The sequence below is a fragment of the Sitophilus oryzae genome, unplaced genomic scaffold (genome assembly GCF_002938485.1).
Source record: "Sitophilus oryzae breed Bouriz unplaced genomic scaffold, Soryzae_2.0 scaffold_1499_pilon_pilon, whole genome shotgun sequence".
In the NCBI taxonomy this organism is placed as follows: Eukaryota; Metazoa; Arthropoda; class Insecta; order Coleoptera; family Curculionidae; genus Sitophilus; species Sitophilus oryzae.
In genome coordinates this window covers 70,120-96,889 of record NW_022146168.1, presented here as the reverse complement: position 1 = coordinate 96,889, position 26,770 = coordinate 70,120, and the positions used below count along the sequence as shown (strand labels likewise).

The 26,770-nt window shown below is 33.2% G+C and overlaps 1 protein-coding gene across 3 annotated transcripts in view; it reads left to right on the top strand.

Moving 5' to 3' along the window:
• LOC115877792 (decaprenyl-diphosphate synthase subunit 1) overlaps positions 1 to 26,770 on the top strand; it is a 114,509-nt gene that overhangs the window by 50,639 nt on the left and 37,100 nt on the right. For all 3 annotated transcript variants that reach the window (XM_030894103.1, XM_030894102.1, XM_030894104.1), the window contains one exon: positions 24,643 to 24,891. In XM_030894103.1, coding sequence (XP_030749963.1) covers positions 24,643 to 24,891 — 249 coding nt within the window. The remainder of the gene's footprint in view (positions 1 to 24,642; positions 24,892 to 26,770) is intronic.

The window sequence follows — 26,770 nt, the reverse complement described above, 5'->3', positions numbered from 1 at the left end:
ATAACTCAACAATAGGTTATGAAATTCACGTAACATTGACATTTTTCATTGTTACATCCGTCAGTTATCAACTTTTGACTATTACCTACATTAGAAAATGTGATGTTGCCAATATGTGCTTAACGCGTATCCAGAACACGATTCGCATGGCAACGAGAATACCAAAATCGACTGCCTTGCGTTTCGCTGATCGAATACTTGCGCTCACCGCTTTGACAACGTAACGTTTTGATGTCAAAGTTACAGAATACGGGCCCAGTCCCTCTTTAATATTATTTTTGTATATTATATTTTTACCGGAATTTATATTAGAAGTTTGGAAAATTAAATAAATGATTACACCAAACAAAACAAATTACTAAGATAGTTTACAAAGAAAACATAGATATCCGTACTTATTGTGATATCTAGCAAAAAAAGCATAACCACTGGAATTGAACTACAAGCAAGTCATTACCATGCCAATGACCTAGAAAATCTATAGTATTTAGTTACCAAAAAAATATATATTTGTGTAATAATATTTAAAAGCGTTAAATTTCCAATTTAGGTGTTCTCTGACTGGTGTCATATAAAAATCCAAGGTTAGTACATTTACTTTTTATACCTAAATTAGAAATGTTGCATAGAAAAGGGTTGTTGATGAGTAAAATAATAATAACGTTATATTATCACAAGAACCCAAAAGCGTATGATAAGTTTTTAAAAATGGTTTTCAAATTTTGACACAAAGAATTTTTATATGAAATTTGCAAAATAAAAAATGGCTGGTAAGTAGGAGTTAAAAAAATAATTTGTTAATGTCATGTTTTACAGTATGACATCTACTTAAAAAAATACTCACATTTACTATAATATTTGTCGATATTATACATTTAACAATTTTTACAGCGTGCAATGCCGTTAGTAGACGCACTAAGGATTTGAGAGTCTTCTTATCTTTATTTTTTTTTTCTTTTTCGTAAATTTTGGGGAATGTTCTACTATGCTTTTCGCTTGTCTATGCCCTGATAAATTTTTCACGATTCTAGAGATTTGTTTACCAGCTACTATTTTGTGGCCATTTCTGTAACAGCTTTTGCTGCGCAGCAGAATGGCTACGCTCACTCATTGTATTTCACTATAGAAGAACGAAAAGGAAGAAAAAAGGAAGAAAGAAAAAGGTCATGTCCATTTTTCACTATTTTTTTTTATACGGTCAATTTTCAGATAAAAATAAAATAATAGTAAACAAAATTATGAATTTTTATATGAAATTTGCAAAATAGAAAATGGCTGGTAAGTAGGAGTTAAAAAAATTATTTGTTAATGTCATGTTTTACAGTATGACATCTACTTAAAAAAATACTCACATTTACTATAATATTTATCGATATTATACATTTAACAATTTTTACAGCCTGCAATGCCGTAGGTAGACGCACTAAGGATTTGAGAGTCTTCTTATCTTTATTTATTTTTTCTTTTTCGTAAATTTTGGGGAATGTTCTACTATGCTTTTCGCTTGTCTATGCCCTGATAAATTTTTCACGATTCTAGAGATTTGTTTACCAGCTACTATTTTGGGGCCATTTCTGTAACAGCTTTTGCTGCGCAGCAGAATGGCTACGCTCACTCATTGTATTTCACTATAGAAGAACGAAAAGGAAGAAAGAAAAAGGTGGGAGCCAGTACGAGAAGAATAATCTACTATGAACTATTTCTTCTAGTGAATTGTTCTGTCATTCTGGAGATTTTTTTAACCATCCACTGTTTTATCCCCAATTACAATTTAAAATGAAATACCGTATATATTAAAACACTGAAAAAGACCTGCTGAGGCCCACCTGACTGCTAAACGTGTCTATTAATTAAAAGGCTTGAACACTCTCGAACAGTCTGGTCGTATAGTAGAGAGTGAAATGCTGAATGCAAGCGTAGTAGCGTGGCCGATCTTCACTTTCACATTCTTTAAAGAAATCTGGGTTAAACGAATCCTGGTCGGATCGCGCGGAACGCCCTGTATATCGACCACCTGTTTGTTCGGTCATCGGCAGATGACGATAGCAAAGATGAGGATGAGGACCGGCGAGAAGTTTTCTTTCATCATTTTTCGCTTTTATTATATTGGTGTATTTATTATTCGCCAAGGCATATTTTTACAACTCAAATCAATTCACCAAGTCACTTAAATTCATTTAGCATGAATATAAGAGAGCATTAAGAGAGTGCTTTTTCTTCTGCAGTCGGCTAAGTCCGATAAATCATACCTACCAATTGTTCAGATGAATTGATTCATGTCGCAGTTGACTACGGTTTAACTTTTGTCGTTCAAGTGGTGTTTAAAAATGGCTCTACTTGATGCCATTTTTAAACACGGAGGAAAGTCAAGGTTTAGTCAGAGGAAAATTATGCGATGTTTATTAATATTTATCTATATCTATACTAATATATAAAATCCTTAAGTGACTAACTCACTGATTAATCACGATCCTACTCAAACCACTCAACGTAAGAAGCTCAATTGGCATACAGGTTGATTCTAGGGTGTAGAGGTTCGATAAGAAGGGATTTTTCGAAATTCCAGTTCCAAGGGGGTGAAACCACCCTTCAAATATTACAATATTTTTTATTTAAAAAACGGTCAAGTTTCCGAAAAAACGCTTAAACGCGTATATTTTATTTTATTTTTTTATATATTTTAAGATTTTTTAAAAATGTATACAGGGTGTTTCGAAAAAGCTGGTCATTGATTAATCACGATCCTGCTTAAAGCGCTGGATGTAGAAAGCTGATTTTTGGAAAACGGATTGACTTTAGGGTGTAGAGGTTCGATAAGAAGGGATTTTTCGAAACTGGAATTTTAAGGGGGTCAAATATTAAAATATTTTAATATTTTTTTTTAAAAACCGGTCAGTTTTTCGGAAAAACTCTTTATAAACACTTATATTTTATTTTGTTGTTTTACATATTTTAAAATTTTTTAAAAAATTATACAGGGTGTTTTATAAAATATGACCATTGAGTAATCACGATTCTGGTTGACATTTAAAGCTGATTTTTGGCAAACGGATTAACTGTGGGGTGTAGAGGTTCGATAAGGAGGGGTTTCTCGAATCTCAAATTCCAATAGGGTGAAAACGCCCCTCAAATATTACAATATTTGTTATTTAAAAAACAGTTAGTCTTTCGGGAAAACGCTTGGACACGCATAATTATTTATTTTGTTTTTTTACATATTTTGAAATTTTTTAAAAAATCATACAGGGTGTTCCAAAAAGTTGGGTAATTGATTAACCACGATTCTGCTTAAACTGCTTGACGTAAAAAGCTTATTTTTGGCAAACGGATTTTTCGAAAGTCAAATTCCAACGAGATGAAACTACCCCTGAAATATTACCAAGTTATATAATAATATCGCCATATTTTTTTTTCTCATGCTGACATAAATGTGAGAAAATTTTATCCAGTTTGTATGTTAATGGAAATTCTTGCTTTGCTTTGTCATCACTATTACAAATGATTAATTCGACGCGAACGAAGTCGCGGGTACACGCTAGTGAAAAATATGTGTGTATATGGAACCCACAGAATCCGAAATACAAAATTAGACAAAGAAGAGTAATTTCTAGCTTAAGCCCAAGTACACATAGCCAGGATCTCCTAAATATAGCTTAGGTATATACAGATGATCTTTAATGCACAATAGAAATAAAAATAAAACGAATTATTAGTAAATATTTAAATAAACGCTAACATAATCACCAAAATTATCGGAGTTATACCAATTCACGAGCTATTACGAAAATTATCGTTTAAATCGATTTAAAGCTCTGTAAATAAATAGCCAAGAAATTTGTGCTAATAGGAATGACTTTGTCAAAGAGATTTATATAAAACATTTATGTAATCGATTTTTTTGGGTCGTTTGGCATTGAAGGAAGGTCTCTGGAAGGTACTGGAGGGCCTCTCCAACCAACATGATTTTTGTAACAGTCTGTGGAAGCATTACTGCTAGTTTTTTTATTAGAAAAAGTAATATTATAATAATAGTACATACTAGAATGTTAGTCTTCTTCAGAGTTATCGACGATAGAAACGACACTCAACTATACAGTGGGTTTTTCTATATTATGTGTTTCGTGTATGCATCTAATCGATTGCACGAATTAACAAAGGATGATCTAAGTTATCTATTTATTTATGTCATCATTTACCGAGTAGGTCATGGTTTTGCTTTCGTCGTTTTAAAAATAAAAGACGCGGTTTCAGTCTGTTTGGTGGAATTGGAGCTTAGAAACTGAAAACATGATTGTGGTTCTATTTTTGTAAAGAAAACTCTTTGTAATCAGTGGAAATCCGCCTGAAGGCTTAACAGAAACGCGGAATTGGAAAATTAACCCGCCATTTTGTAGAGAACAAAAAGTTACAATAGCCAAGTGGAAATTATTTTCTCTTATTTCAATTAATCTTAAAATTTGAAAAATTTTTTGGTTAAAACTTGATGAAGGATGAGAACAGTGACAGATGGATGAAAAAAACCTAACAAAGTAACCCATCTGTATAGCATAGATAAAGGAAATAGATTTAGATTGGAAAGCCCGTCAAAATATATAATTGTTTTGGGTCGCGACCGTTGTACCCGATCTGGCGCTGCTATAGCGGTTGCTAAAAACAACTGCAAACAAGAACAGAAATAATTTTCTCTTGTCAAAGTCAGAATCTTCAAAAAATATAAAATCTTTCAAAATTTAAACCGCTCTCATTGATAACATACCGAAAAGTGTTTAAAGCGTCTATTTTCAAAGTAACTATTGCTAACTTGTGAGTTTAATTTAAATTTTATTGAATCAAACCCGTAATAATTGTGAAAAAGTGGCATTAAAAACTTAAAAAGCTGTGCTGTAAACTGTGAACTGCAAAAACCATCATGGATCGTGGCATAACGTCGGTTTCCAATGTTTCATAGGTATTTCAGACATGTCCTTATATTAAACAAAGTTTCTTGTATGCAACACACTGTGTTTTATTTATAAAGTTAAAGGAAAATAATAATAAATTTGAATAAATAATATTTGGCGACATAATTCCGGAAAAAACCGAACCGCTCCGAAATTATCAAAAGCTTTGGGTCGCGACCGTTGCAAGAACAGCACCAAACAGTATTTACATTGTCCTTATGGGCACTTTCCAATCTAAACTGGTTTCATTTATCTATGCTGTATAGTATCCACTGGTTAAACAGACAGGGTCACAGGCATAGCAAGACCTTTATCCAAAGACCTAATTCTAAAACAACAAAGGAACTGCTGAACAAGTCTCTTGACACGACAAATATTTGTCAAATGCTACTTGAACAAGCTCAATCTGTATCAAGGACGTATTTGCTGCAGTTTCTGTGATAAAGATCCCGAAACAGCGGAGCACATAGTATGTTACTGCGAGGGTCTGGATCTCATGTGAAAATTTTTGTCTGGGAAAACTCTCATCCTATCAAGGATCTGTACAAGTAGATGCAGGGTACAGGGATATTAGAATAGGTGCAGATTAAAAACCATCTGTATATTCATGTAGTCTATATTTTAGGAATATTCCTATATTTCTTAAGATTTCGATACTCGCCTCGCAGCTTTTACAAAATATCTAATTAATTATATTAATAATCCCCTTACTGATTGGGGCTCTTTAGTAATAAGGCGCAACAGGCTACAATTTCAAAATGAAATAACAGTAATTATTTCAGGTCTGATTGTCGACGCGTAGTGGTTCTTGTTGTTTTCTACAGCCTTTACTCGTCGGTAAAAGTGGTTCTCTATCATAGTACCGGCTTAAATCGTACGAATATACACATTGCGAATCGCAATAGACGCGATTTCTATCTAGGCAATTTCGTTATTTTCAGAAATGCAGCTGACACTAACTAGATACGAAGTGTTTTGAAATGTTTCGAATAATATAAAAGGAAATAGACAAAGTATAGGTCGAGAATAAGTTTCATCAGGTCTTTTTGTATTTTGTGGTTAATACGACCTTCTAATGTAAAGACTGTTCAACCATCGTTCACCGTTACGTCATCATTGTTTGTCAAATATGAGTTTTAGGGTGTGTCTGAGATCAGTTCAAATTGTTTAGAAAATTTTAAGTACGTTCCTATATTTATTGATTGAGTGAGTTCCGTTTTTTTCGGCATTTATTCATTTTTTCTTGAACTCTTCATCAGTTACAATCCCTTTTATTTCCAATCCTTTAAACTATTATAATTTCTATTTCTAAAGCGTAACAGCAACTCGCTATATTATGTAAAAACGCTATCAATTTGTATTTTACATAGGAATATTACACCTTTGCATTGTATTTACTTGATATACGGCGTCCATGGCCAAGCGTGTTCTACCAGCGTTTTTTTCTGGAGAAAAATAATTTATAAGCTTAGCAATGAGCTCTTATTCATTTTGGTTAAATCTTTGAGGCATTTTTGCAATAAAAAAAAATTGTTTTACAGCAACAATCAAATTTTAATTTTGACATCGGCCGATGTCCGTCAATAAAATTGTAATCCCAAATCAAATGACAATGACCATTACTAAAAGGAAATTTTGAAAAAACAGCCGAATAAGCATAAGAACTCAGCACCAAGAATGACTGCAATCAAATTAAAATTAAAACAAAACAATTATTATAGTCGTTCAAGACAAATTCGTGTTTTCTATAACTTCTACTTAAAGAAAAAAGTTCTTTATAAAAATGCTATTATTAAAATTAAATACCTACTTATTACGAAAATAACTTTCAAGAAACTATTTTGTATTTATCGAAAAAGTATGGCTTTAATGCAAGACTCACGTTATATACGAAGTATAATTATGAAAATTAATAAGGAGCGTGTATACCTAGGTATGTACTATTAGAAAATGTGTGTCAGGATTTGTATGTCAAGAGTTAAAGATCAGTGGCTTCACTTTAAGGCAGTACTGGCCAGGTATATTAAAGGCTAGATGTTGCTCAATAGCGAAATTGGTATGTATCCCCAGTGATTTGATTTATATAAACTACTACAGTCTACTACGTATAACAATGAAGTGAAATGGGAATTTTGTTTGTCAATCAACATCCAGAAAATTAATTTTTGGAACCTCTGTTTTTGAGCTAATTTTGATGATGGTTAAAACGGCCCCTACATCTATTACAGTTCTCCTAAGGGCACAGTGGCCTATAATTTCTTATTCTACGCCTTTTCATTAATAAATGGCAGTTTATCTTTTCTAATTCACTTTGAACTTGATATAATATCTATTATTTATTGGCCTCTCATATACAGAAGTTATTTTTGACTATATTTTGGATAATACACATGTAAAAAGTATCGTACTTTTTACTTACAAGTAAATCTTATCGTAATTGTGTTACTTACATGTTCTAAAAAATTAGCAACATATGTATTCTAAAACAATCTAGTGTAATAACCTTAATTTTCTCCTATATCTAAATGCCAATCTTTAATCTGATTCGATTATTCACTTGGAGAGTTATGAATTAGCATAACCTGCTTTAACTATCATTATTTACAATATAATAGAGTCAATTACCGGAGAACTATGCGGTCTAAGTGAAATAACACCTCATGACTAATAAAAAATCGCACAGCGTGTTTCCCATATGCTTCTGTTTAATTATAGATTAGATATATAAAGTGCAGTTGCTACATATATGTTTGAATGGCAATTGCGCTAACTAAAGTGTACTAAAATCATGAAATTTATTTGATTTAATCTCTTATTTATATTCCGTAGTACATAGATTTTTGTAAATGACAATTTGTAAATAGATACCCAACGATCTAGCTAGAAAAGGAGCGAACGCTCCAGTAACTGGACCAGACTGTTCTGCTTTCTGCTTCCTACGTGGAAACCAACTTAAAGCATAACTCCGGTCTAAGACACTCGAAGAAATTTCTCAGGACTTCCTCCTCCTCCTTCTAGATGCCTTCTCTGTTGACGTTGGCGATTAATATGGCATATGACTCAATCCAGAGCTTGGTGAATAAGGGTGTTTCCATCGGTGTGAGTTCAATCTCTTATGTTACGTAGCCATGATTTCTTTTTCCTCCCTATGCTACGTTTTCCATCGATTTTTCCTTCTATTATGAGCTGTATTTCTTCATATTCTGAGTGCCGCATTATTAGGAAGTCTTTTTGATTTTAATTGTGCCTGCTAGGTGTGCACGAGTTTTCATTCTGTTTAAAACTTCACAGTTTGTTGTTCTGGAGGTCCAACTTATCCTCAGCATCCGACGATACATCCACATTTCAAATGCATTAAGGCGTTTGATGTCTTCTTGTTTTAGCGTCCACGTTTCACATTCATATTGAAGCAGAGGCCATATACACACACCGGAAAAATCTAGGGATATAATTTTATTAAAGTTAAAAATAAATGTTTTGAATAAACAACCACATATTTGTAGGCCGATTCTTTCTACTTCGATTGAAACGATGTAGTCACACTAGTTATTTCTAAATTTGGGATATTTGCAGAAGTGTTTCTGCATTTTTTGTCAAATGTGTAAAAAGCACCTAGTATCAATTGAAGAAGCAGACGCCCCTGGAGAGCTCAACCCTTAACGAGAGGAAATCGAGAGGTACGATATTTGTGGGCTCAAGATCATGTTCAGTGGTCGAATGAACAATGGGCCAATGTTCTCTTCACGGATGAGTCACGCTTTGGAATTCATTCGGATTCAAGAAGGCTTAGAGTATGGAGAGAACCGGGAAATCTTATTCGGTTGGATCATGTTCAGGAAGTGCACCCTTATCAAGGTGGAACAGTTATGGTCTGTGTGTGGAACAGTAGGAGGAGTCCAGTTAGGCCGAAAAACCGATCTCGTTTTTCTTGAAAGGTTTCTAACAGGAATCACATATCGTGATTTAATTCTTGAGCCTGTCGTGTTACCATATGCCAATGATTTTGGGAGAAACTTCATTCTCATGCATGACAATGCACGGCCTCATACAGCCAGAGTGGTAAGTGAGTTTATCAATGCTCATCAGTTAAACATATTACCCTGACCGGCACAATCTCCTGACCCCAACCCCATCGAGCACGTATGGGACGCGGTCCAAAGAAGAATTTTGAGAATGGGTATGCCTCGTGAAACTCGTAAGAGATCTGGTTCGGGCCGTGAATGCAGCGTGGCTGTACCTCAAGAAGAGATCGACAACCTGATCAGGAGCATGGAGAGACGATGTAGGGCTGTAATGAACAGTAGAGGAGGCCATAGCCTTTATTAAGTAAAAATGGTTTTATTTTTTTTTAATTCACAGTTTAGAATAAAAAAATGTGTGTATTTTTTTGAGTTCAATAAAAGTCAAGGTAAATTTGAAAAATTCGGTAAATTTCGCATTTTTATTTCCAATACGTCCTGTAAACTATTTGTTTATTTTAATTTTGGTATATCAGAAATGCAAATAATAAAATTACTGACGATGGCTGGATAAAATTGTAATATCCCTAGACTTTTCCGGTGTGTGTATAACATTTTAATATTCTTAGCCTCGTTGGTATAGCTATTCTCGGATGGCATAAGAACTTCCGCATGTTGAGAAAACTTACTTAGTTCTTCTTAGGTCTCAGGACTTAGAGACGGCCGACCGAGAAAAATCAAAATTTTCCGTGATTTAAGTAAGAACAATCTTCGGATTGTCACGGGATTTTCACCAGGTAACCTCAATGAACTGGGGAAAATGGGGAAACACCAGAATATCTTATCACTGAGTGCTTCGAGATGACAACCATTCGTGCCATATACTTTGGTACGACTGATATCGAAGATGGAGAACTAACCTTTGTAATACCGCCTCAGATATTGGCTTTTGTCAAAGTCTTGAGATTGTATGATTTATAACTCAAGAAGGGAGACACAATAGATCTATATAAGGTCGCGTTCATTAACTTCCTGAAGACATGGATGATTCCTTGTATACTGGCAACGTAACCAGAGAGTTTTTATCATTTTTGTGTTTTCTTTATCATTGTGTTTTATCAGTATTTTGAATTATCATACTTAAATACTATCTTTGATTTAATATCCTAATGTTCTGAAACAATGAGAAATGGGTGCCGGGCCTCAGCGGCATCCAAGGCAACGAAAAAGCCGATGATCTAGCTAGGCAGGGATCATCGGCATCCTATCTTGGTCCAGAGCCAGTACTGGGAATACCCAAATGTATGGCCAGTAGTGCACTAAAACTCTCGATCAGGGAAAAACACAATGTCCATTGGAGAAACAGACAGGGGCACAGGCACAGCAAGGCTTTTATCCAAGGACCTAGCTCTAAAACCGCAAAAGAAATGCTTAGCAGGAATAAAGTGCGGATTACAACAGGCCTCTTGACAGGACACATGGCTATCAAGTGTTACCTAAATAAGCTCAGCCTGTATAAAGGAAGTCTTTGCTGCACAGTCTGAAACAGCGAAGCACATAATATGGCATTGCGAGGCTCTGGATCGCAAGCGTTACTTTTTATTTGGGAAAGCTAGGCTTGAACCGGAAGAACTATGTTCCCATCCTATGAAGGACCTGCCTAAGCTAGTGCAGGGCACAGGGATAGGAGAATGGGTGCAGATATAGAAGGGGGATAAACACAATAGGCCTCACAGGTCGCAGTGTTTCCGGCAGAGGACGGCCCCTTGTTATGGAAAAAAAACAAGGAGAAATAAAAAAAAATGATACTCAGTATCTCTGAAAAAATAAAATTGCTACTCTGAGGATTATACTAAAGAAATATGCAAACTACTCTAAATATATTGTTTAACATGGGTGATGATACTACAGAATGACGATTTAACCAAGCCTAAAATGAAAGTTTATGCGTAATTTTTTTGATTGACCTTTTTTTATGCCTCTTTTAGGATCCGCGATAGAAAAGAAATGGTTTTAGGCTATTGATCTTGACGACTGAGGATCACATTTCATTTGTCCTATTACTTGAGGCTAAATTTAACGTCATATATAGTTTTGAGAGAATATTATAGGATAGGTAGTAGTATAAAAACAGGAGTAAACTATATTTTATTCGTGGCAATTTTTGTTATTAGGTACTTAATTTTGATTCCGGTAAAAAGTTAAACCATTTTTGAAAGAAAAAGACATGATATTGAGTAAAGAAAAACTCGTTGTCTTCTCTAACTGGCCACTCTATTCTTGTGACTGCTTCTGTAGCGCCGCAGAAGCGTTCTGGACATAATATGAATGGCATTGCGTAAGATTGCTTTGTTTGATTAATGTTTAAGACGGTTTTCTTTTTGATTTAATTAAAAATAATTTGCAGCTTATTAAAAACAATTTTTTGTTTGAAATTACCTGAGAAAAATTAAGTATATAGTTGAAAAAAAAACTCGGTAGGAAATCAAACATTTATAGAAAATTATTTAACCATCAATTTGTATACTTTACTTTTTTTTAATACAATTATTTTTATATTTGTTTATGTAAAAACTAGAGGTATTAATTGCATATTATTATGTATAATTATTATTATACAAAAAATCATTGAGAGTATGTTTAAATTTTAAATTTTCAAATCCAGAAACATCAATTTATAAAATTACCAGAAATAATTAGAATTATTAATCCGGCTTTGATAATAACATTATTAATTAAATATAAAATATTTATAAATGTATTCTATATACTAGATCATTATATAATTTATTAGATAATTATTATAAAAAAACTATCTCGAGAAAATAACGATTATAGTAAATAAATTGATATAAACATCTATTTAAATAAAATTATCGTTAAAATTTAAAAATGGTTAATTATTAAGAAAAAAAAACTTTTTGAACAATTTTTTTTTAATACTTTTTTCATAATATTTACAAGGTGTTTCAAAAGTATTTTGACAAACTCCGGGAGGTGCTTGGTGGCATTATTTAGATGACAAATTTTCCTTATATGAACAGACTCTCAGTACTCAGTCTGCTAAAAACCTAATGTGTTCTTTGAATAGCTATATTTAGACATTTTTTTTTCCTTTTCATTTTAATTTTTTGATTCTGACGACGGGGTTAATATATCCTCTGACCCTGAAACGTTAAATATTGTTTTGTTGATTAGACTTTTTTTTTCCGAGTAAAAGAACTGACAAGCTAGTTTTCGTTTGGGAAAAATAACTTTTTTCAGATTTTTCTTTCAGTGGCGAAATCCCTAAACTTTTTTCCATATATTTAAAAAACACTAAAATATTATCTCTCTGCATTTTTAAGTGCTTCTTCTAATGATATATTGCGAACAAACAGATATTACATGTAATTAATTTGAAAGATTTAATTGAACTAAAGTAACTATGAAGCGGTAACTAACATGATAATAATTGTTGTTTGCAATAACTTTCGTTTTATTTTTGCTAAGATGAGGAGAGTATAATATGCTTTATAATAATTACAAAGGATAATTTACAGAAAATTATATTCTTGTAATATATTGACTTTATAAAGATGAAATAATTATCTATTGGGAAGTAAGATTATTTTACAAGTTATAACGGAATAATCATCATAAATTTATGGTAATTAGTGAGTGAAGATGTTAATTATTATGTTTTGTAATAATATTTTACGACGCTTATAAGAAAAACTTAGTGTGAGATATAATTAACAATTTATTTATACAAACAATTTACAGTTTTTAACTGATTTTTTCTTATTTCTTTTATTCGCTTCGAGAGAATGTAATGTTGCCACCTCGGAGTTCCTACGTTATCCATCATTCTGTATACTATGTTTATTAGTTATAAATTTACAAATTCACATTTTTAAATTTCTACAAAAAACATACTTAAATTAATTTTATTTACTGTAGATTTGTATTGATTGCCATCGTAGATTACTATTAAGTATAGAGTAACGTCTACTATACAGGGTGTCCCAGAAATAAGTGCAAATATTTTAACTGGTAATATAGTTCAACCCCAGAAATACGCCTATGAGTTTTTTTTTCGCGAAAAAAAAAATTTTGAAAATTCGAAATTTTAGAATTTTTTTTTGGATTTTTTTTAGTTTTTATTAAAAAAAAAATTCTTGATAATATGGCAACATAGGTAGTAGATTAAATTTACAAGAAAGAAAATCCAGAAAAGATCCAGTGGTTCTCAAAATTTTAGCAAAAAATCATTTTTTTGGAAATTTTCAAAGTAAAATAACTCTGTTATTTTGGACTTATTTGAAAAACGATAAAGAAAAAATATGTTTCTTTTATCGAGATCTACCACCCCTTAAAATATTTGCACTTATTTCTGGGACACCCTGTATTTTAAATATCTTATTTACAGTTTAGTAAAATGAAATAATGAAACTAAATAATGAACAATTTATACCAGCTTTTCAACAGTTCAGAATCAGCGCCCTCTATTATACAGGGTGGTCCGAACTGTATACCGGAAACATCGGCAGCATATTCTGCATATAAAATTAAGTAAAAAAGTTCGTATAAATGTATGTCCTAAAGTGCTTAGTTTCGGAGATACAGGGTGTAGAAGTTTCATTTTTATTTCGATTTTATCTAAATAATCTCTGAAGTAACGTCAATATTTGGATGAAAATTAGTGTCTGGGAGTTTTTTGACATGAGAAATGTTGTCAATACAACTCCTACTTGTAGAGGGCGCCACCTACATATTTTTTAACTGGTTTGAAGAGTAATAACTTTTCGTTCGTACCTGTATAAAGCTACTGAGTAAAAATATATACACATACGACGTTTTTTACCTAAAAAAGGTCTCTTGGTAGAAATTGCTACGAGTAATGGTTCTCGAGATATTTGGAATCGAAATTATCAATATCTGTCGTCACTGACATAAATTAAACAAGTAGAGGGGGATGGCCGATTCTGCACCAGCCGCCCGGCGCAGGAAGTGACGTCATGTGACATCATCAGCTAAGAACATGTAAAATAGGCTAATAAACAAGAACAAACAGGTTTAAACAGGAAACAACAGCTTTAAAACAGAAATAAACGGGTTTGAACAAAAAATGAACAGGCCTGTTGTTTTAAGATAAAAAGCGGTTGAAAGCAGTTCAAAAGCGGTTGTTTCCTGTTTAAACCTGTTTGTTCTTGTTTATTAGCCTATTTTACATGTTCTTAGCTGATGATGTCACTTCCTGCGCCGGGCGGCTGGTGCAAAATCGGCCATCTCCCTCCACTCATTTTATTGGCTACTTGCAAATTTGTTGAATTTTTATTGATGGGACGCGTCGTCTAATTTTTCACGAAAAACATCGAGAGAATATCGTTTCCCCTCTCACGGATACCCCGTAGCTAAAGAACGGACAGACGTACTGTAAGGGAAGCCTGTAAATTCAAATGATCTTCCACCCCTAAAATCGCACTTATTTCTGGGACACCTTGTATTTTAAGAACCACTGAATTCTTTCTGCGTTTCCGTTCCTCTAAATTTCATCTAATTTAGTACCTATAAAAATATAGGCACATATTTATGACCCAATAATATTGGTGTGATTTTTTTCCTTTCATCTACAAAGATGATTGTGAAACTATCGAGTTATATTTACGAGATAATCACAGCTTTGTTCGGGCCGTGCAGTCAGAATTTTCCACGGCAATAAATAAACAAAGAAATAATTCGATCAATAAATATTCGTGTATAAATGGAGTAGCAGCAGGTGAATTACTCAACTGCCAATAGAAAAAGAGCAAAACGAAATGTGGAACAAGCGCGAATGCAGGTTTGGCTGTGTGCTTATGATTTTATGTGTTAATGGCCGCACGTCGATTACTATTATTCAAAGAAATGTTTAAATTATTGGCCGGTTGCTAGTTTGAATCAGGCCAAATTTGAATGTTTTAGCATTGAGAAGAATCTCGCATTTGCCAAGAGAATTGTGAAAAATAATTTTTCAGATTTTTTTCATATTTTTCTTCTACTAGTTTGAATTCTTATTGACCTTTTCACACTAGATATTCCTACTAAAGATGCCCATTCACATACAGTTAGCCGGCAGTTCTAGGACTGTAAGATCTAAACTTTGTCATGCCACACACAAATGCAGTTATGTCGAACGATGCGATCTTCAGTTTTGGGACTTTTAGTTTTTGAACTGAAGGAAAACTGTGCTTTCACCACACACACAAACATATCATCAGTTTTAATCGAATGATCTTGAAGGGAAAAATGTTTTTAAATACAAAAAATACACTTCTCGTGCTTTTGTTATTGCAAGAGACAATTACAAAGACAAAAAAACGTTTCTGGGAAAAGGCAGTTTTTTCGTCCAAAAATTTTAAATATATTTTTTTTTCTCAATAACGGTTAATGTTAGGTATAGAATGTCGCACCCGTTTAAAATAAGAAAGTTGCTGTCAACTTCCTCTATTTCCGGAAGTGCCGCCATATTGAAAATATTTCTAATCGATAGATCTCATTGTGAAACAATGATGTGCAAAGCATCTCCGATCTACATATTGTAGTTCTCTAGAAACTTCTAACGCACGCTTAGCCTGGGACACCCTGTATACCTCCTAAAGTCCTATTTGGACCAAACTTTTCTGGCTGTTCTGCAGGTGCTTAAAGGTTTCCATGTACTGTTAGGTAAATGTCTCTTTTTATGGTATTGAGGGGAATAAAAGCTTCTTCTGATGTATGTACTCGAAGACACGATCCTTGCTCTACAAGTTCATCAGCGCATTCGTTTCTCTTGATGTCCCTTCTTCTTTTTCTTATCACGCCCTGCCGAAGGTTGGCGATCCAAATGGTAATTGTGGCTCTGGAAACTGCAGCCCGGAAGATTCCCGCAGACGAGCGTTCAAACCATCTCCTTAAATCGTTTAGCCATGAGTTCTGGCGTCTTCCTACTGATCCTTTCCCTTGCACTTTGCCCTCTATTATGAGGCGCAGTATTTCATAACTATCACCTCTCATCACGTGACCCAGGTATTGCATTTTTCTTTCCTTGATGGTGTTCAGTATCTCTTTTTGTTTCTGCATGCGCTGGAGTTCATCGTTGGTGATCCTTTGTACCCATGAGATTCGCAGCATCCGTCTGTACACTTACATTTCGAAGACTTCTATTCTCTTTTCGGTCTGTGCATCCAGTGTCCAGCTCTCACATCCATAGAGTAACACAGAGAAGACGTAGCATCTGGCCATTCGAGTTCTGAGAGCCGTACTGAGGTCTCTATAGCCTGGAATCCAAATCAAAGTTATGTCGTATCTTTTGGAGGATAATGTAGATGAGTTCAGTGCAGAGATGGTTTCTTGGATGTCAGTGTCAGTGAAAAGTGTCTCATCGAATATTTCAAGACACTACCGTTTAGTAGAAGATGGTTCTAGTAAAACTATAATCAAACTCTATTATACAGTGTTGCGGTTTATTTTAAGAAGTAACACATGAAAAACTCTAAAATTAATACGTAGCAGACAAAGTGTCTACGATATCTACGTCGATTTTATTTAAATTAGAGTTTTCCTTGATTTAAAAATCAAGGAAAATCCATATTTAGATAAAATCAAGGATGGATTATATTTACAAAATCAATTTGAATGAGCTATACTAATCTTAGTGACAAACGTTTGCTGATAAATTAACCAATTTAGATGAGTAGTAGAGTATAAATAGAATTACAATAAAAGAATCGTAAAATAGAGACACGTGATTGAACCTACACGTGTTTTTTGGAAATCCGGTAAACAGCTATTTTTTAAATTTTTTAGCATACAAAGTATCGTTTTTGCATATTTTAAGACCTATTTTTGAGACGTCTGGAATATTAATAATGTTTTGTGTTATTTCCAAAAATCGGAACCACACAATACACGCACGAAAAAGGGGCACCTTAAAATTTTGATGTTTTTTAAAGTTTAATATATTTTGTTCTAATGGGTCGATTTGGATGATTTTTTTAGCAGTTTGTGGCTAAATTATTCGACTTTTTATTATCGTTTTCCAAATTAAAAATGAAAGTTTCTGTCTGTCAATTATACCAGGGAAAACAAAATGTTGATATTTTGGTGAAAGTTTGAAACACCCTATGGAATATGTTAACAAAGCAAGGAGTTTAAAAATAATTTTATCATCTAGTACGTCTTTTTTCGATAGTTTATTTTTTTGGTTCATCTCAAAAGCCTTATTTTTATTGGAGATATTCGCTTTTGAACAAGACAGTAACGATTTTAAGGCAGTTTTAGTATTGATTTTGGGTTCTCATCAACACACATATAAAATAGTGTTTATTGTTTTTGTAATATTACTGTGATTGAAATGTCATATTATTAATTGTTTATTGACGTTTACTCTGGTAGAGATGGTTTTAAGTTGTGATGTATTGGCTATTGTTGCTTTAATTGATTATGGTAAAGATCAACTTTTGGACTTAAAACCAGATCTGCTGGTTTAACTGCCCAACAGACAATAATAATATGATTTTTCAAAGAAACTGACATTACATAAATCATAACCACTATTTTATAGGTGTCTGTTGACTAGGACCAAAAGCAAAGGCATTGTTTTAATGTAAAAAATACGAGTAAATGTTAGTGTCTTCTTCAAAAGCGAATATCTTCAAAAAAAAGCTATTGAGATTAATACCAACTATTGAGATTAACACCAAAAAATAGACTATTGAGAAAAAGTACATTTAGATGACAAATGATTTTAAAATCCTTGTTTATTTTAACGTATTCCACAGGGTGTTTCAAACTTTCACCAAAATATCAATATTTCGTTTTCCCTCGTTTAATTGGCAGATAGTAACTGTTATTTCTAATTTAGAAAGAGACACTAGAAAGTTAAACAATTTAGCTACAAATTGCTTAAAAATCATCAAAATTGGTTAACTAAAACACAATATATAAAACTTTAAGTTCCATGAAAATTTTAAGGAGTAGTATCAACAACTGCATAGTTTTCAGATATTTTCCTCTTCTTTAGAAGGTAAAATATATTATCCAATCGATCATGCACTTGAAAAGGAAGCTATGTGTGTCAGAAAATGTCGATAACGTGACAAAATACACACGCATTACTAAAGACGACATAAATATTTGAGAAGTTAATTTATTTAGAAGCTAATGATAACGTAACAGTTAACGGCGGCAACCTTGCAAGAGGTGTTTCGGCATTCGACAACCTTCTGTTTTGTTTTGGATAGTTAGCGAGTTAGAAATTTTAACTTGAATATTATATAGAGTAGGCGAGGAATTTATTTAGGATAAACGAAAATATACCGGGCGTTTTTCAATAGTGGCTTACCCCTATAACTTTTTTTATTTTTTTCAGATATTAAAAACGAGATATGGTACATTAGAATATGACATCAATCAGGATCGATTGGCGTATTCGATTGTTTTCGATCACTTCCTGTTTTACCGGAAATGATTGCAACTTTTGATTTTTAAATGACACCCTCGGTGTTTTTTTTACTTTATTTGATAGAAAATGACACTCTGAATAGAATGACATACCATAAGTCAACTTTTGACATTTTCGCATATGGTTTATTTGAAATTGTAGAATGTGTGGTACCAAATTATTAGTAAAAAATGCTTTTCCAAATATGCTAATGAGCCACCCTCGTTTCATTTGAAAAAATTGGTTTTTTGGAGGCACGTATAGCCGCCCATACTAAAATATGTTAATAAAAAGTTGGTAGGCAGTTCTTTTCGTTTCAATTATCTCAGAAACTGCGACTTTGACTGATTTTGATGTTATTACAAATTTTGTTGCAAATATTATTCCTAATCTTAAATTGAAAACCGCGTTTCGCTAGCTACTGTAATTTTGGAGTTACGATTTTTTTAAATTTTTAACCCCCTCCCATACCCCCTTACCAACCCCTCACCAGGGTTCGGAAGTAGTTAATTAAGACGTAGTTTACCTGATTAACTACGTGTAGTTTTTCTTCAAAAACTACGTCTTTTCCCGTTCATTAACTACATGAAAACTACGTTAATAAACTACCTATTGATAATATGAATAATTTTGCTTTGTATGAGGAGTCTAAATAATATGATGTGAATGGTTATATTTAAAGCCATATTTCTTCTGTTTTCTTAAATACATTATATGTTTTCTAAAGCTTCAACTTATTATAACCACACCTCAAACCTTTGACATTTGAAAGTTACATACATATGTTACATAAACTACACCCTCTACATAAACTACATTAACTACATGTAATGTAGTTTATGTAGTTTTTAAAAGTAACATGTAGTTTTCCGAACCCTGCCCCTCACCCCCACCAAAAACTAATGGCAAGATTCTCATTCAAAATTGAGATATGATTAAAAATACGATTTTGGGCATCTTTTAACCGGTCAGGGCAAGACACGAAAAACATTAGACGATCAAATATATTTTTCCAAGGCTCCTTGATTAAACATTCATGGAACTCTAGATGAACAAACAGTCATGGAACTCTAGATTAAAATTTAAATTACGATAATGCAGTGGAGTAGTCGGACTTTTTTCCAAAGAAAAATATTTTTTTTAGATATTAACTATACTTATGTTTTTTTAAATAGAACCCCCTGTATATTCTTAAATTTCCTGATTCAGCTTGGCATGGGCTTTTCAAAAATATATAACACTATACAGGGTGGTCCGAACTGTGTTCCGGAAACTCCGGCAGCATATTCTGCAGATAAAAATAAGTAAAAAAAGTTTGTATAAATGTATGTTCTGAAATGCTTAGTTTCGGAGATACAGGGTGTAAAAGTTTCATTTTTATTTCGATTGTTTCCAAATAATTTCTAAAGTAGTCAATATTTGGATGAAAATTGGTGTCTGGGAGTTTTTTGACATGAGAAACTTGATTTTGATGTCAATATGACTCCTACTTGCAGAGGGCGCCACACACCTGTACCAAGCTAAATCAGGAAATTTAAAAATATATAGGGGGTTCTATTTAAAAAAAAAACATAAGTATAGTTAATATTAAAAAAAATATTTTTTTCGAAAAAAGTTAGACTACGCCACTGCATTCTACACAGAAAAGTGCCTTTAGAATGTATAATTTATTTTTCCTTGGTTTGCTGAAATAAACAAACTATCGGACATCTTCAAAAAGTACAAAATTTGAGAATCCCCCTGTAGCTTCGAAACCGATAAAGATAGTCACGATCCGTTTGTGCCATTGTGATTTTTTCAAAAAAAAGAACCCGAGACTGCAATATCAAAATTTGAATATTTCTTACGGTTTCCTAGATACCCTGTAGAAACAACTAAAATGGTCCACCCTGTACATATTATTCAACTCCTATTCCTTTAATATTATGTATTGATATTGATTGAGTCATGACACAAGATCAACGCTCAAACTTAAGTGAAACTTGATTATTGTTTCACTTGCTTAAGCAAATGAATATACCAAGCAAGATTCATTAATTATGGCTGTTGCAAACACCGTTTACGGAATAAATGTATAAACTAATATTTCTTAAAATAAATTAACCTCATTTTGTTAACGCTATACCAAGCCGATTTCATATAGGAATATGCTCTTTTCCAAGATGAATAGTTCTGTTGAAATAATAGAAAAATCTTGAATTGAACACTGTTGGCTAGCGGACGAAAAATTCTTGCAAAAATTATGTCAAATCGCCTGCACCCACATATAGAAAAAATCCTCCCAGAATCGCAAACGGGTTTTCGCACCAACCGTGGCACCGTCGATTCCATATGTTCCATTCGCCAACTACAGGAAAAAGTAAAAGAGCAGCAGTCTAAACTTTATGTTGCATTCATCGATCTAACAAAAGCCTTCGACTCTGTGAACAGTAATGACTCTAATTTCTTACAGTGTGTAAAAGCCTCCACAACAACAACCATTCAAGAGGGCCACATCATGGATCACTGAGCGATCCCTTCCTAACAAATACAGGAGTTAGGCAGGGATGTGTCTTAGCGCCTCTCCTATTCAACATATTCATGGCAGCGCTCTCCATTATAGTGGACAGCAGGCGGATGAAACTGTCATTTGAATTTTGGAAACACGGCGGAGTTTCTGCCAGTAGAGGGATAGATGGCGCTGCGTAGAAATTTTATCTAAAGTCCCTAGATATTCATCTAGGGACTTTAATTTCGTCATGATTTTATCAAGTCATCCACAGAGTATAGTTTAATTAACAATTCGTTTCATTCTCTGTGGAGTAATTGGAGTAGTTGGAGTAGTTGAAAAATATAAATATTTATATAAAATGTTGATAATTTAACAGTGATGTGCTTTGTTACCCTATGAATAAGCATTGATATGAAGTTGCTTTCGCCAGAAACAACTATAATTAAATAATTTAATAAAAATTTAATTTCTAAGTGACCCGGATCAGTTAGATCAGTAAAATAAATTGAAAAATAAACGTCATTCCATATTTGGCAATGTCTGTCAGTTTCTGTGAAGTGGAAGTGAATTGTGATTTGTTTTTATGGGAATATTTTACGGATTTTTGCGAATTTAGAGTATTTTGGACGATAGGATTGTGAAATTTAAAAGCCAAGTAGTTTAATATATAAGATTAATTAATCCCTGTGATAATTTTTATGAAATTTCTCATAATCAAAACAAATTCTTTCAACAAAATGGCTGTCTCAGAAATTTGGAAGATCATTAATTTTAAAGTTTTATTTAAGTGTATTTATATCGAATCAAGAATTTGTATAACGTATTAAAAGCTTAATTTTAAAGGTTGTGCAGTAATTTATGTAAGTGTACGCTTTTAGATAAATATTAAATATACAAATTTGCAAAGACAAACAAGTAATTTTAAAAAGATCATTTATTTATTTAAACGATTATATATTTTCTATACCCTTGTATTATTTATAAGCCCTATATGTCCTGTTTTATTTGAAAAAAAAAATGCTTCGAGTCATCGAGAATAGATTTAATAACAATTTTGTCCCTTGGCTTTGTGTATTATATAATGTGAATTGTAAGATGTTTCTATTTGAATAGGTCATTAAAGTTGAGATTAAAGTTATACCAAATTATATTCACGGTAACTATATGTCTTTTATATAATGAATTATTTATTTATAATTTATAACCTTTTATATAATTACTTATAACTGATTGTATAAATTCTGATAACTTTTATATATACCTACTTGTATAGTGTTGAATGTGTTTTATGTAATTTTATTAACAATGTTATAATAAAATAATCAAGTTACAAATTTTTTGGGTTTTATTCTAATTTCAGGGATAATTTCAACCTAGTTTATTAATTTATTTGTATCAAAATACATTATTTTTATTTTGTAAAATGTTTTGTTACAAATAAATTCATAATCTAGATTGAAATTACCAAATATAAGTAAAAAACTTATGAACTGGCAGTAAAGGTCCATTTAAAAATATGGCGCGAACTTTTAGTTCTGCCAGTAGCCCACTTGGATCGCGTCGAGCGCGTGTTTCCAGGCTTTAACATAGGAGTTTTCATTTCTTTCAGTTAGTTATTCTATGGTGGACAGCAAACTACAGAAGAGAGGACTGGGCATTAGATACAGATATGACGGCGGTCTGTTCAATATAAAAAGACTCAGGGCAAAAACAAGTACAAAACTCATCACAGAATTTCAATACGCTGATGACTGTGCTCTAGTTGCAAACACGTTACAACAATTACAAGAAATGTTGAACACATATACCTGGGCATACGAGGCTTTGGGCCTTAAGCTAAACATTGACAAAACCAAAATCATGTGCACTCCCCCGGAAGATCATAATAATGCTATAAAAATCGGAGAAGAACTATTGGAATATGTAGCGGAATTCAATTACCTCCGCAGTTTAATTTAGGAAAAGGCCAATATCGACTCTGAAATTCAGCACAGGATTAGCAGCGCCTCAAGAGCATTCTGGAAATTAAAAGACAGGGTTTTCTACAATCATGACTTGAGTACATAAACGAAACTAAACGAAACTAGAATCGCTACGAGCAACCGTTCTTAAGATATTTAGAATGGAAATAGTCAATACATGTCATTATTGACAAAAAAAACATGTTGAGTAGATATGTAGTTATTTGACTGAAATGATAAATTTGAGAACTTTTAATTTTTTAAATTAATCATAAATTTTTCTTCGAAAAAATGATGATAAAACAGTTTCTGTTGAACTTTTGGCACAAAAACATTTCAAATTTATGATTTCAGTCTATTCAGTCAACATGTTTAATTTGTGTCAATAATGACAGGTATTGATAATTTTGATTCCAAATATCTGGAGAACCATTACTCGTAGCGATTTTTACCAAGAGACCTTTTTTACGTAAAAAACGTCGCAAATGTCTATTTTTTTACTATGTAGTTTTATACAGGTATTGACAAAAAGTTATTACACTTCAAACCAGTTAAAAAATATGTAGATGGCGCCCTCTAAAAGTAGGAGTCATACTGACATCAAAATCAAATTTCTCATGCCAAAAAACTCCCAGACACCAATTTTCATCCATATGGTGATGTTCCTTCAGACATTATCTGGAAAAAATCGAAATAAAAATGAAACATCTACACCCTGTATCTCCGAAACTAAACATTTTCGGACGTACGTTTATACGGACTTTTTTACTTATTTTTGTCAGCAGAATATGCTGTCGAAGTTTCCGCAATACATTTTTCCGGTATACAGGAATTTACCTTATTTTAGTATGATTAGTCATGAAGAAAATACTCATAAAATTCTTCCAGTTAAAAACCAACACTAATTAGTGATTTTTTTACTGTGAATGTCTCTAATTGTGTAGAATATTAATCCCAAAATGGACAAGCTTAATTAAATCAAATTATTCAGTTTTTATTAAAAAAAAGCTGTCAAGATGTGCGAGATTTTCAGGAATTTAACAATAACAATATCTTCCGGTGACCTCGCTGTGACAGGTGTGTTTTATGTTTGTTTTTATTTACAAGAATGATTTCTGTAATTTATAATGACCATATTATTGTTTATATCGAAACAAAGCATTTGCTAGTTATTGTTAATAATGCTTGTAATTAAATCTGCTAGTGTCATATCCAGTTAATTATACACTTTACATATAATTATTACTTATTTGATTTTAAATGAAGTTTTTGCTGAATTAAATTAACTAGTGATCGTGAAAAAGCAATTAACGAATATGGTGATGATGGGTAGATTATTTCTATAGATATATCAATTTTTCTTATTTATTCACTGTTCATTAAAATGTTGTATCCTATGTTATAGGGCTTGTTTCTCTCTACAATTTCCTGTTTCACAATTTGTGTCCGGGAAGGGTTCATAGTTTCATAGTTATCGATTTTCGAAAGAAATCAGTACATGTATATTATTTCGCATATTTTTCATTTTATTCATTTTATTGAAAGCACTGTTCATTAAAATGTTGTACCCTATGTTATAGGGCTTGTTTCTCTCTACAATTTCCTGTCTCACAATGTACTATTTGTGTCCGGGAAGGGTTCATAGTTTCATAGTTGTCGATTTCCGAAAGAAATCAGTACATGTATATTATTTCGTATATTTTTCATTTTATTGATTTTATGGAAAGCACTGTTCATTAAAATGTTGTATCCTATATTATAGGGCTTGTTTCTCCCTGTATGTTTTATAAATAAACACATTTTTAATTATATACATTTTATTTACGATACATTTTTCTTGTTTCAGAACGGCCAACGACAGTCTTCTAACGAACCCACCCAAAGTACAGACCTACACAGACCGAATTCCATTAGTTTGCACCCGTGTATTCGTCCGGAACACAATTTGACAGCGCTGTCATGTCACCGCGGCACTCAAATGAGGAACTATGCAACCATGAACACGCAACAACCGGGACCAATGCCAGAGTACCAAGTCGATCCGTACCGATTGCTGGAGGATGATCTTAAAGATGTTTATACGTATGTTCGAAATGTAAGTAAACCTACTACCTACTTAATAGCTGTAAAAACTCATCGCAACTTTATTAGAATATTTTGAACGGGAAAACGGTAGTAATGGCCCTTTATGTCCCTTAAGTGCTATTAAGAAGGTGAGTTTTGTTGATGTATGTATTAACTGTTTATATATTTATAATTAACTAGCGTGTACCCGCGACTTCGTGCTCGTCGAATTAATCATTTGTAATGTTGATGATAAAGCAAAGCAAGAATTTCATACATTAATATACAAACGGATGGATAACATTTTCTCACATTTATGTCAGCATGAGAAAAAACAATATGGCAATATTATTATATAACTTGGTAATATTTGAGGGGTAGTTTCATCTCGTTGGAATTTGACTTTCGAAAAATCCGTTTGCCAAAAATAAGCTTTTTACATCAAGCAGTTTAAGCAGAATCGTGGTTAAGAAATTACCCAACTTTTTGGAACACCCTGTATGATTTTTTTAAAAATTTTAAAGTATGTAGAAAAACCAAATAAATTATGCTTGTCCAAGCGTTTTCCCGAATGACTAACCGTTTTTTAAAGAACAAATATTGTAATATTTGAGGGGCGTTTTCACCCTCTTGGAATTTGAGATTCGAGAAACCCCTCCTTATCGAACCTCTACACTCCACAGTTAATTCGTTTGCCAAAAATCAGCTTTAAACGTCAAGCAATTTAAGCAGAATAGTGATTACTCAATGGTCATATTTTATGAAACACTTTGTATAAATTTTTTAAAATCTTAAAATATGTAAAACAACAAAATAAAATATACGTGTTTAAGAGTTTTTCCGAAAAACTCACCGGTTTTTAAATAACAAATATTCTAATATTTGAGGGGTGGTTTCATCTCCTTAGAATTCGAGTTTCGAAAAATCCCTTCTTATCGAACCTCTACACCCTAAAGTCAATCCGTTTCCCAAAAATCAGCTTTTTACGTCAAGCGCTTTAAGCAGGATCGTGATTAGAAGAATTTAGAATAAGTGGGAGGGGGGTTAATTTCTGCGACCTTAGAAATCTATTGTGTCCCCCTTTCTTGAGTTATAACTCATCATACAGTCCCAGGACTTCCTACGGAGACCCGTGTCCTTCACAGTCGATGAGCTACGACCCAGGCCGGGTAGACGAAACGGTAGCTTGTGTCGCCTGTTGGGTTTAGAGGTAGGAGGTAGGCTCCCGACCCTTGGAGGAGGTGGTAGCTTGTATGCCACTTGCGGAGGCATATCAACCGGATCAAACCTCTCCTGTAGTTCTCTTTGGGTTCGGCCCCTTGGAACTTTCATTGTTACTGTTCCCAGTGTTGCTAGGGGGTTTCCCCACAGCTTCACCGGTGATGTTTTTATTACTATTATTATCAGATCTCATAGTGTTCCCATGAGTCGCTAGGGACAGTCGGTCCACTTCTACAGAGCCCCGCATGTAGAAGTAAGGGGTAAAATACAATGGGGTGTCCCCCGGTGCCCCAAGGTTGGGGCTGTCCGTAGCCCCGCCCGGTATCGTTATATGTCTTGGTGCAATTCCCTGGCCACGACACTACAGTCAGGGACAAGACGATGAGTGAGATGCTTCTTAGACCAAGCCAAGTGCTAGGGGGGATTCCCCCCAGCACCTGACCAGGAGCTTCCCCACCAACGACAAGGGGAAGAGGATCGTGATTAATCATTGACCAGATTTTTCGAAAGACCCTGTATACAGTTTTAAAAAATCTTAAAATATGTAAAAAACAAAATAAAATATACGTGTTTAAGCGTTTTTTAGGAAACTTGTTTTTATAATAAAAAAAATTGTAATATTTGGGGGGTAGTTTCACCCCCTTGGAACTGGAATTTCGAAAAATCCCTTCTTATCAAACCCCTACACC